The sequence below is a fragment of the Gossypium hirsutum genome, chromosome A04 (genome assembly GCF_007990345.1).
Source record: "Gossypium hirsutum isolate 1008001.06 chromosome A04, Gossypium_hirsutum_v2.1, whole genome shotgun sequence".
In the NCBI taxonomy this organism is placed as follows: Eukaryota; Viridiplantae; Streptophyta; class Magnoliopsida; order Malvales; family Malvaceae; genus Gossypium; species Gossypium hirsutum.
In genome coordinates, this window is record NC_053427.1 from 44,802,791 (window position 1) to 44,814,837 (window position 12,047).

The 12,047-nt window shown below is 37.1% G+C and overlaps 1 protein-coding gene across 1 annotated transcript in view; it reads left to right on the top strand.

Annotated features, from left to right (window-relative positions):
- The first annotated feature begins 2,016 nt into the window (after positions 1-2,016).
- LOC121228064 (uncharacterized) overlaps positions 2,017-12,047 on the top strand; it is a 41,427-nt gene continuing 31,396 nt past the window's right edge. Inside the window, exon 1 of the mRNA XM_041111196.1 lies at positions 2,017-2,292. Within this exon, the coding sequence (XP_040967130.1) occupies positions 2,017-2,292 (276 nt within the window). The remainder of the gene's footprint in view (positions 2,293-12,047) is intronic.

Here is a 12,047-nt window from a genome sequence, read left to right on the forward strand (position 1 = left end):
ATACGATGCCGATGTGCTAGACATGGTCTTACACGTAACCACATATATCGATGCCAACATCCCAGACGTGGTCTTGCACGAAAACACATATCGAAAATCCTATGTCATGACATATGTATCCTAGCTATTCCTAGGGTTCGTATGGGGCTTTGGAACGTCGTAACTCAATTGAAATAAATTCATAAACAAAGCTCCCAGCTTATGTACATTCAGCTAACACATATATATTTCCACATAGTTCATTTTAGCATAAAAAATTCATATTTATTTAAAATTAACAATATCTATTTGCTTATAAACTTACCTCAGACAATGAAAATCAGAACGGGACGGCTAATCAACAACTTTAGTTTTCCCCCGATCCAAATCCGATTTCTTTGATTCTTGATCTTGATTTAGTTTAGCAATGGTTGAACTTAAGAAATGTAACACCCCAAATTTGGGCCTAGAAGTATTGGGCCTTGAGTGCGGGTCCATAAGGAGGTTGTATATAGGTATTTAATTGTGCAATGAAATAACACAATTAAATGTTTGCTTTAGTGGTTAATGGCTTTGAGAAGTGTTGGAGAAATATTGGGTTCAAACTTGGGCTTTAGCAAAAATTTTGGTATTAAGTGAAAAAACCTGGATGCTTGGATGAGGGCCTTTTAAATTATTGTGGTAAATAAATGACACAAGGAAGCATGTAGTTTAGTGGTTGTGGCATCATTAAGGTTGTATGGGAGCCTGGGTTCAAGTCTTGGCTCTTGCAATTTATTTTGGTTTTTTAAGGGAACCTGGACTTTGGCCTTTAGACCTTATAATTAATTGGGGATAAAATATGACACAAAAAGCCTTATGGCTTAGTGGCAAGAAGCGTGTGGAGCATCTGAGGGAAGGCATGGGTTCAAATCCCATGGCAAGCAAGGAGCATTTATTTTGCTAACAGGGGGCGGCAAGAGTTGGTGTTGAATTTAAACTCTGATGTTGGAGGGATCCCACATCGGGAAGCTAACATAAGAGTGGATGCGAAGCTGGCTTTAAATAGAGGGAACCATGAGGAGAGTAAAGGTACCTTTCTTGGCTGATCCCTTTTGCTGTATGGCGTGCGCGTTTGGGTTAGGCGTCGGCTAAGAGTGCTCGGAACATGGATTAACTCCAGTCGCCAATCAGGTGTGTATTTCTCACTACTCTAGTTGTAGGATGGCTACTTCGGGCCGCGATGGGCCGAAAGGGGTCATGTCGGCCTAATGGGCCTACGGGCCCAATTGGATAAGTTGTTTGATTGGGTAGTAAATATTTGACTAGGCTAGGTGAATCTCATATTTGTGGCTAGATTTGGGCTAAAAGGGCCACACGAGCGTGTGGGCCCATTTGGGCCGAGAATAGGCTTTAGGCCTATTCGTATTGTTATCCCTTTTTAGAATACTTTAGTTTACCAAATTATTGAAATGCCCTCAATTTGTAGAATTACCATTTTACCCTCGATTTATAAAATTACCATTTCACCCTCGATTTACAAAATTATCGTTTTACCCTCGATTTATAGAATTAGTGTTTTCTTATAGTAATGGATCTCGATCGAACTATGGCGGATGACGTAGAAAGTAATGCACCAGCTCCAGCTGAAGGGCCAATACCATCCGATAATCGACCTCTCCCACGATTAGTCAGGGAGGAAGAGAATGGGCTCGGGAGGCCTTTCTCTACATGATTAATGAGTGGTACACGGAGTTCGTCCGAGCGAAACTGAATGCTCAACCCCCTCCACCCCCACCTATCCCTCAACTTGTCCCCGTAGTACTCAAGGGTACGGACTTTGAGAGACAGAATATACCTCCAGTGTATAAGATTCAGAAGCATGGATCCGAGGAGTTCCATGCTAATAGAGATGATGACCTTGAAAAGGTAGAATTCTAGCTAGAGAATACCATCAGGGTATTGAATGAATTATGTTGCACTTCTGAAGAATGTTTGAAGTGTGCTATATAGTTGTTGAGGGACTCAGCATATTACTGGTGGAAGACGTTAGTCTCAATGGTGCCTCATGAAAAGGTCACATGGGAGTTCTTTCAAGAGGAATTCTGGAAGAAATACATTAGTGAGAGGTTTATGGACCAAAAGCGTAAAGAATTCCTCGATTTGAAGCAAGGCCGCATGATGGTTACTGAATATGAAAGAGAGTTCGTTCGACCCAGTAAGTACGCCTGGGAGTGTGTATCCTCCGAGGCTAAGATGTGTAGAAGGTTTGAAGATGGACTTAATAAGGACATTAGACTGTCAGTAGGTGTCCTTGAGTTGAAAGAGTTCATGGTACTTGTTGATCGGGCTGTGTAACACCCCGAACCCGAGACCGTCACCGGAGTCGAACACGAGGTGTTAGCAGACTTTAACCACTTATAAAAAAAAATTTCCCAGACACTGCCAATCTACGTACTAGTCGCTTTAAAAATCATATCTTGAGCTTCACAACTTGAAAATCAGTTTCGTAATTTTTCCCTGAAACTAGACTCATATGCCCATCTACATATTTTTTTCTAGAATTTTTGGTCAGGCCAATTAGTACAGTTTATTAGTCAAAGTCTCCCATGTTACAGGGATTGACTACACTGACCTTTGCGCATTACAACTTGGATATCTCCTTGCACAGGGCTTCAATACTGATGCCGTTTGTTTCTATAGAAACTAGACTCAGAGAGGAATCCAAAAATATATGGCATGACTCCTAATTATCTCTGGCTAATTTATAATGAATTTCAAAAGTCGGAACAGGGAATCCAGAAACCGTTCCGGCCCCTTCTCATGAGAACCTGAATATCTCTTAACATACTGTCCATATGATCATTTCGTTACTTTTCTATGAAAATAGATTCATCAAGGTTCGTTTACATAATTTATTCACTATTTAATTCCAATCCTACTATTTTTAGTGATTTTCCAAATCTACATCACTGCTGCTGCCAGCATCTGCCTTTAAGGTAGACTTTACCTATTTCATAGTTTCCATGATTCAACTAGCCCTTTTAGCATAAATAGCACAAATCATGATAGCGATTAACCAATTCCATACCAAATGATTATAACATTATGCTCAAACATATATAAGCCATTTTCGCATGGCTATATACATTAACCAAAATATTCTTCCGCCACTAGTCTATCTTATACATGCCATAAGACAATCCGAAACATAGCAGTACCAAACAGTGGATAGTGATAGTGTGACTAGTTGCTGACGATCCCCGAGCCTGTAGCTTCGCAATGAGATCTATAAAACAGAGGAAACAGAGAAAACGGAGTAAGCATTACAATGCTTAGTAAGTTTTAAGCAGTGTCAACAGATAACAATCAAATTATAACATAGTTGTTCGTATTTTTATTTCACTCTTCCTTCAGGCATACCATCCCTTTACCGAGTCTGCACATCTCATCATATACAATAGGCAGATAAACTTTCACATAAAAGTGAGCTCATGTGACATAGATATATCGTATGATTTCACATCACCTCTCACACTAATCCGATGTCACATAATCACAGGAATAGTCTCATAGATTGCTTTCGTATGCATCACATAACTACCTTATGATTTAGTGCAAATCAAGCTCACATATAAACTTGAAGTACATACCTGTTTAACCTTTCGCATTGAATATATTTATAAGCAATTCTTATTACGAAGTCTTACCCGGACATAATCTCCACACGAAGTTATCGGGTCTTACCCGGACAAAATCCCCACACGTAGTCATCGGGTCTTTAGAGCTCGGATATAGTACAAGCACGAAGCTTAAGGACATTAATCAGTGATAATATTCTCGCATAAAGCCTGCGGGGTTTTAACCCGGATATAGTACTGACACAAATGCCTTTCGGGACTTATCACATTTATGCACTTCCACATCCATTACGTTGGCCACTCGGCCTTGTCACATATATACACTTTCACATTCGTCACATCGGCCATTAGGCCTTATCACATATATACACTTTCACATTCATCACATCGGCTATTAGGCCTTATCACACACATACACTTTCACATTCATCACGTCGGCTATTAGGCCTTATCACACATATACCACTTTCACATTCATCACATCAGCTATTAGGCCCTATCACACATATACACTTTCACATTCATCACGTCGGCTATTAGGCCTTATCACACATATACACTTTCACATTCATCACATCGGCTATTAGGCCCTATCACACATATACACTTTCACATTCATCACGTCGGCTATTAGGCCTTATCACACATATACACTTTCACATTCATCACATCGGCCATTAGGCCTTATCACGTATATACACTTTCACATTCATCACATCGGCCATTAGGCCTTATCACGTATATACACTTTCACATTCATCACATCGGCCATTAGGCCCTATCACATATATATACACTTTCACATTCATCACATCGGCCATTAGGCCTTACTATCATTTCATATTCGAATACTCATAAACTTACAATACCACGATTTAGAATTCAAGTATGGGTTTAATCAATAGCTTATGAGCAACTAAAACAAGTTTATCAAGGTTCACAACATAATCTCAAATTCAGCACAAGCTGTTTTTCCTGAGCAATAGTCACTAAATTATTTATAACTGGAGCTACAAAGCTCCAAATCACTTTCCGTTAATTTTTCCTGAATATAGACTCGTATATCTTCCATCCATAAAATTTCCCGAATTTTAGGTTTGGCCAATCAATACCAGATTTTTCTTAAAGTTTCCCCTGTTTCACTGTTTGACTAATCTGACCACTCTTCGCTACGAATAAAATTTCTCATTTTACAGAATTCAAAATGTGTTGTATTTGATTTCATTTGAAACTAGACTCATTAAGGAGTCTAAGCATATAAATTTTATCTTATAACCATTTTTGTACAATTTATAATTATTTTCTAAAAACAGAACAGAGGATTACAGTGTCATTCTGCGCTGTCTCACACAACTTTAAGTATCTCATTATCGGAAATTCCTTTGCTTACATAGTTTCTTTTATAAGAAACTAGACTCATTAAGCTTTAATTTCATGTCTCATCCAGCCTCTAATTCAAGTCCATGAATTTATGGTGATTTTCTAAACTCACGTTACTGCTGCTGTCCGAAGCAGACTATTTCAAATTACCCTTAAATTCCCAAGCTCAAACACTTAAGAACTTACCATTTGAGCTTAGAACATATCATGGCCACATCTTGTCTTATTAAATCAACTCATCATGTCCTATTATAATTGAATTTACTCAACGTTTAAACACTTAAAACTTACCTCGGATGTTGTCGAACGATTCCGATGGCTATTCGACCACTATTTCCTTCCCTTTATCGGATTTAGTTCCCGTTTGCTCTTGAGCTTAGAGAATACAAATAGGAGTATTCAATATTTAAACCAATAATATGAATTTATTTATCACGTTCGGCAATCACATATCATTAAATTTTCAACCCAAAATGTCATTATATGACCACATATACACATATCCATATACTTAAGCTCAATAATATCATGTACTCACTTTAAGTATATTGCCGAATATACTTAATCATACATACATCTAACCAAAATAAATTTCAAAAATCTTTATATCATTTATACACTAAGCCGAATACTCTTACCAAGTTCACCTATATTCTTCAACAAATTCTTCATTGATCAAACACATATTCGGCTAAAGAAATGGCAATTTTAGCAACTTTTGATTTATTACTTAATCAATTATAATACATCTAAATATTCTTTTTCATATCATTAACTCAAATCACATACATTATTTAATATAACATTTTTACATTCGGCATTAGTGTCAACCATAGTAGCCGATTCTTCCTACTTTGTACCCATGCATCTATTTGATCCTTAGTTAGTTCAAACACTTCACACACTAAGACTCATCCAATTTTAACAAGAAATAAAATCCTTAATCCTCAAACTACCATGGCCGAATGTTATAACCCAAGCCACATATATTGTTCCTCAAGGCCCTTCAAGGACCACATTCGGCACCTCCTTAATAACAACCCAAATTTCAACCTTCAAGAAAGAAGAAGAAAAAATATATGTGCTAAGAGCTTCAAACTACTTGGCCAACTATTAAACCTCCTAACAATCAAAACTTAAGCCATGGAATGATTAGAACTTGAACTAACCACCTTCTTTATACAAAATTTTTCCAAGAATTTCAAGGTACTTACCTCTTCCTAATCCTCATCCAAACCGAACATAAGCAAGAGAGCTCTTTCTTCTTCCTTTGATTTTTCGGTCAAGAAAAACAAAGAGGATGAAGCCTTTTTTTTTCTTCTAGTTTCGGCAAAATGGGGGAGCAAGGATGAAACAACTTTCGTTTCTCCTCCCACTCCCCTCATATTTTTTGTTCTTCCCACACATATTAGCATAAAATGTCTTTAATATGTTTTTCTTTTAATACTTATTTCCTATTATAAAACCATGTAGTCATTATAATATTAATACAAAATGCATATGCTTTGTATCCCATACCCTCATGGCCGGCCACTTCCTCTAAGGTGGGGAATTTGACATGCAAACCCATCATTTCACAACATGCATTATTAGGCCACTTTACATTTGCCTAGCACATTTCCAAATTTTCTCACATAAGTCCTATTTGATAAAATTCACTTACCATTAACAAAATTCAAACATGAAATTTTCACACATGCATATGTACATATAATGAGCATCAACTATGACGGTTAATTATCTTTATGACTCGGTTTAGTGGTCCCGAAACCACTTTCCGACTAGGGTCACTTTAGGGGTGTCACAACTCTCCCCCCCTTAAGAAATTTTCGTCCCCGAAAATTTCTACCGATGCATAGTTTAGGATAACGTCCTCTTATTGAATTACATCCACAAAGACATTAGCTCATTGATAGCAATTGTAATTCATTATTGATTTCGCATCGGTCTATAAAATCATTTTCTTATCTTAAAACAAATACATAAACATTTCTACAAGTATGCACAAATATCTCATTTTCTTGATTTCATAAGCAATAATCACTTAACTTAATTCACAAATGCATTTCAAACACATATTAACATGTATAATTCACATCATCAACCCACATATTTGTAACCCACATTTTCATTCATGAATAAGCTGTAACCTAACCGAAAGTACACATATACTCAAACATCCCAATAAATATCCTTTATAACTTTATCACATCTCAATATTCAACTTAACTCATTTCCAAAAGAAAGTCAACTTCCTCGTACCTGAACATTTAGTTCATTTAGCACATTCAATCATAGTTAACGTTACCTGTATACAGTCGAATAGGCATAAAGCCTAATATAATACACTGGCATGAGATTTATTCTAGCACATAACTCGTATATCAAAAATTATCAACATTCATAAAAAATTCTTTCAAACTTTCGAATGTCGAAACTTAATCAAAATAATTTCTTAAACAAGATTAACAAAATAGTGTCCATTCAGCAATAGTACATATAGCTCTTACAATGCCATATCCTAGATATGGTCTTACATATTCTCACATATCGAGCCGATGCCATGTCCCAGACAAGGTCTTACACACTATCTCAAATCAATGCCTTCGTCCCAAACGAGGTCTTACATGAATTCCACTTCACACACTTAGTGCCCACTGACCGATCTCGCACTCATAGTGCTCGGTTAAAGGAATTCGCACACACACAGTGCCTCTAATCATTCACACACATAGTGCTCTTATTCATTCGTTATTACACATTGAAATGACTTAACCGAGTCTATAAACATCATGTATGAACACTTTTAAACATATCATCTCATTTAAATTTGAATTCGTATAGTAATGAATACTTAAACTTTGCTCAAATTACCGGCACGAAGCCTACTAGGCACGAAGGCCCGAATACACGTCACCAGCATGATTGCTCTTCGGGACCTAGCCCGGACATAACACCAGCACGAATGCTCTTCGGGGTTTAGCACGGATATATCACTAGCACGAATGCTCTTCGGAACTTAGCCCGAATACATCACTAGCATGAATGCTCCTCGGGACTTAGCCCGGATACATCACTAGCATGAATGCTCTTCGGGACTTAGCCCGGATACATCACTAGCATGAATGCTCTTCGGGACTTAGCCCGGACATCATTCAAATAACCATGCACATTTAACAACAAATCATGGCACATTCGTATTTCATTTTCGTTAGCAAAACTCAAACACAAGACACTTATCATTCTTGCAATTTCGGCTCAATAGCCACACACAAAGAGCATGATTTTGATTTGCTTAAAACATGATCTAATCAAATCATAATTTAAGCTCTATTACTCAAGAACTTACCCCTTTCCGCTGTCCGAAATCGACTCGGTAAGGTCCTTAATATAAATAATTGATAGAGAATATATATATAGTGGGTTCGCACATATAGTGCTTAATAATCAACCACGCACACTTAGTGCCATGTACTTTAAACTCGCACACTTAGTGCCATGCATTTCAAGCCCGCACACTTAGTGCCAATCTCACAACCGTGAACACTTATTGCCCGCACACTTAGTGCCAATCTCACAACCGTGAACACTTATTGCTCACACACTTAGTGCCAATCTCACAACCGTGAAAACTTATTGCTCGCACACTTAGTGCTGAAAACCAACCACTCTATACGCTTCACTGCCTTTTTACATTCGACAATTTCGTCTCTACATACATATACACATATAGCAATACACCTTAGTATATCATTTACATTACTCGAATACAAACAAAACACGCTTATCGACCATTCAACTTCGAGTTCCATAGCCACATACAAAAATCACATTTATAGTCATAACACTCTTTCAAAATTGCATCACTTATACCCTTATAATTCAATCCAAATCGAAATTCAAATACGATACATGATACGTACCTGATCAACTTAATAATTTAGGCATATCTAAGTGAAGTTATATCGCAAATTCTCATAGTCAGAAGCTTGCTACAGCTCGATCGGGATCAAGATTCATTGCAATACAGCAAACACATTTTAATAGCCAAAAATCATCACACTATCATTTTATCACTTTATGGCATGTATAAATAGACTCACGCGTGCTACGTTAGTCCTAGAATCGACTAAACCGTAGCTCTGATACCAATCAAATGTAACACCCCGAACCCGAGACCGTCACCGGAGTCGAACACGAGGTGTTAGAAGACTTTAACCACTTATAAAAAAATTTCCCAGACACTGCCAATCTGCGTACTAGTCGCTTTAAAAATCATATCTTGAGTTTCACAACTTGAAAATCAGTTTCGTAATATTTTCCTGAAACAAGACTCATATGCCCATCTACATATTTTTTTCTATAATTTTTGGTCAGGCCAATTAGTACAGTTTATTAGTCAAATTCTCCCATGTTACAGGGATCGACTACACTGACCTTTGCGCATTACGACTTGGATATCTCCCTGCACAGGGCTTCAGTACTGATGCCGTTTGTTTCTATAGAAACTAGACTCAGAGAGGAATCCATACATATATGGCATGACTCCGAATTATCTCTGGTTAATTTATAATGAATTTCCAAAGTCAGAATAGGGAATCCAGAAACCGTTCTGGCCCCTTCTCACGAGAACCTGAATATCTCTTAACATACTGTCCATATGATCATTTCGTTACTTTTCTATGAAAATAGATTCATCAAGGTTCGTTTACATAATTTATTCACTATTTAATTCCAATCCTACTATTTTTAGTGATTTTCCAAATCTACATCACTGCTGCTGCCAGCATCTGCCTTTAAGGTAACTTTACCTATTTCATAGTTTCCATGATTCAACTAGCCCTTTAGCATAAATAGCACAAATCATGATAGCGATTAACCAATTCCATACCAATGATTATAACATTATGCTCAAACATATATAAGCCATTTTCGCATGGCTATATACATTAACCAAAATATTCTTCCGCCACTAGTCTATCTTATACATGCCATAAGACAATCCGAAACATAGCAGTACCAAACAGTGGATAGTGATAGTGTGACTAGTTGCTGACGATCCCCGAGCCTGTAGCTTCGCAATGAGATCTATAAAACAGAGGAAACAGAGAAAACGGAGTAAGCATTACAATGCTTAGTAAGTTTTAAGCAGTGTCAGCAGATAACAATCAAATTATAACATAGTTGTTCGTATTTTTATTTCACTCTTCCTTCGGGCATACCATCCTTTACCGAGTCTGCACATCTCATCATATACAATAGGCAGATAAACTTTCACATAAAAGTGAGCTCATGTGACATAGATATATCGTATGATTTCACATCACTCTCACACTGATCCGATGTCACATAATCACAGGAATAGTCTCATAGATTGCTTTCGTATGCATCACATACCTTATGATTTAGTGCAATCAGCTCACATATAAACTTGAAGTACATACCTGTTTAACCTTTCGCATTGAATATATTTATAAGCAATTCTTATTACGAAGTCTTACCCGGACATAATCTCCACACGAAGTTATCGGGTCTTACCCGGACAAAATCCCCACACGTAGTCATCGGGTCTTTAGAGCTCGGATATAGTACAAGCACGAAGCTTAAGGACATTAATCAGTGATAATATTCTTGCATAAAGCCTGCGGGGTTTTAACCCGGATATAGTACTGACACAAATGCCTTTCGGACTTATCACATTTATGCACTTCCACATCCATTACGTTGGCCACTCGGCCTTGTCACATATATACGCTTTCACATTCGTCACATTGGCCATTAGGCCTTATCACATATATACACTTTCACATTCATTACATCGGCTATTAGCCTTATCACACACATACACTTTCACATTCATCACGTCGGCTATTAGGCCTTATCACACATATACACTTTCACATTCATCACATCGCTATTAGCCCTATCACACATATACACTTTCACATTCATCACGTCGGCTATTAGGCCTTATCACACATATACACTTTCACATTCATCACATCGGCTGTTAGGCCCTATCACACATATACACTTTCACATTCATCACGTCGGCTATTAGCCTTATCACACATATACACTTTCACATTCATCACATCGGCCATTAGGCCTTATCACGTATATACACTTTCACATTCATCACATCGGCCATTAGGCCTTATCACGTATATACACTTTCACATTCATCACATCGGCCATTAGGCCCTATCACATATATATACACTTTCACATTCATCACATCAGCCATTAGGCCTTACTATCATTTCATATTCGAATACTCATAAACTTACAATACCACGATTTAGAATTCAAGTATGGGTTTAATCAATAGCTTATGAGCAACTAAAACAAGTTTATCAAGGTTCACAACATAATCTCAAATTCAGCACAAGCTGTTTTTCCTGAGCAATAGTCACTAAATTATTTATAACTGGAGCTACAAAGCTCCAAATCACTTTCCGTTAATTTTTCCTGAATATAGACTCGTATGTCTTCCATCCATAAAATTTCCAGAATTTTAGGTTTGGCCAATCAATACCAGATTTTTCTTAAAGTTTCCCCTGTTTCACTGTTCGACTAATCTGACCACTCTTCGCTACGAATCAAATTTCTCATTTTACAGAATTCAAAATGTGTTGTATTTGATTTCATTTGAAACTAGACTCATTAAGGAGTCTAAGAATATAAATTTTATCTTATAACCATTTTTGTACAATTTATAATGATTTTCTAAAAACAGAACAGAGGATTACAGTGAAATTCTGCGCTGTCTCACACAACTTTAAGTATCTCATTATCGGAAATTCCTTTGCTTACATAGTTTTTTATAAGAAGCTAGACTCATTAAGCTTTAATTTCATGTCTCATTCAGCCTCTAATTCAAGTCCATGAATTTATGGTGATTTTCTAAAGTCTCGTTACTGCTGCTGTCCGAAGCAGACTATTTCAATTACCCTTAAATTCCCAAGCTCAAACACTTAAGAACTACCATTTGAGCTTAGAACATATCATGGCCACATCTTGTCTTATTAAATCAACTCATCATGTCCTATTATAATTGAATTTACT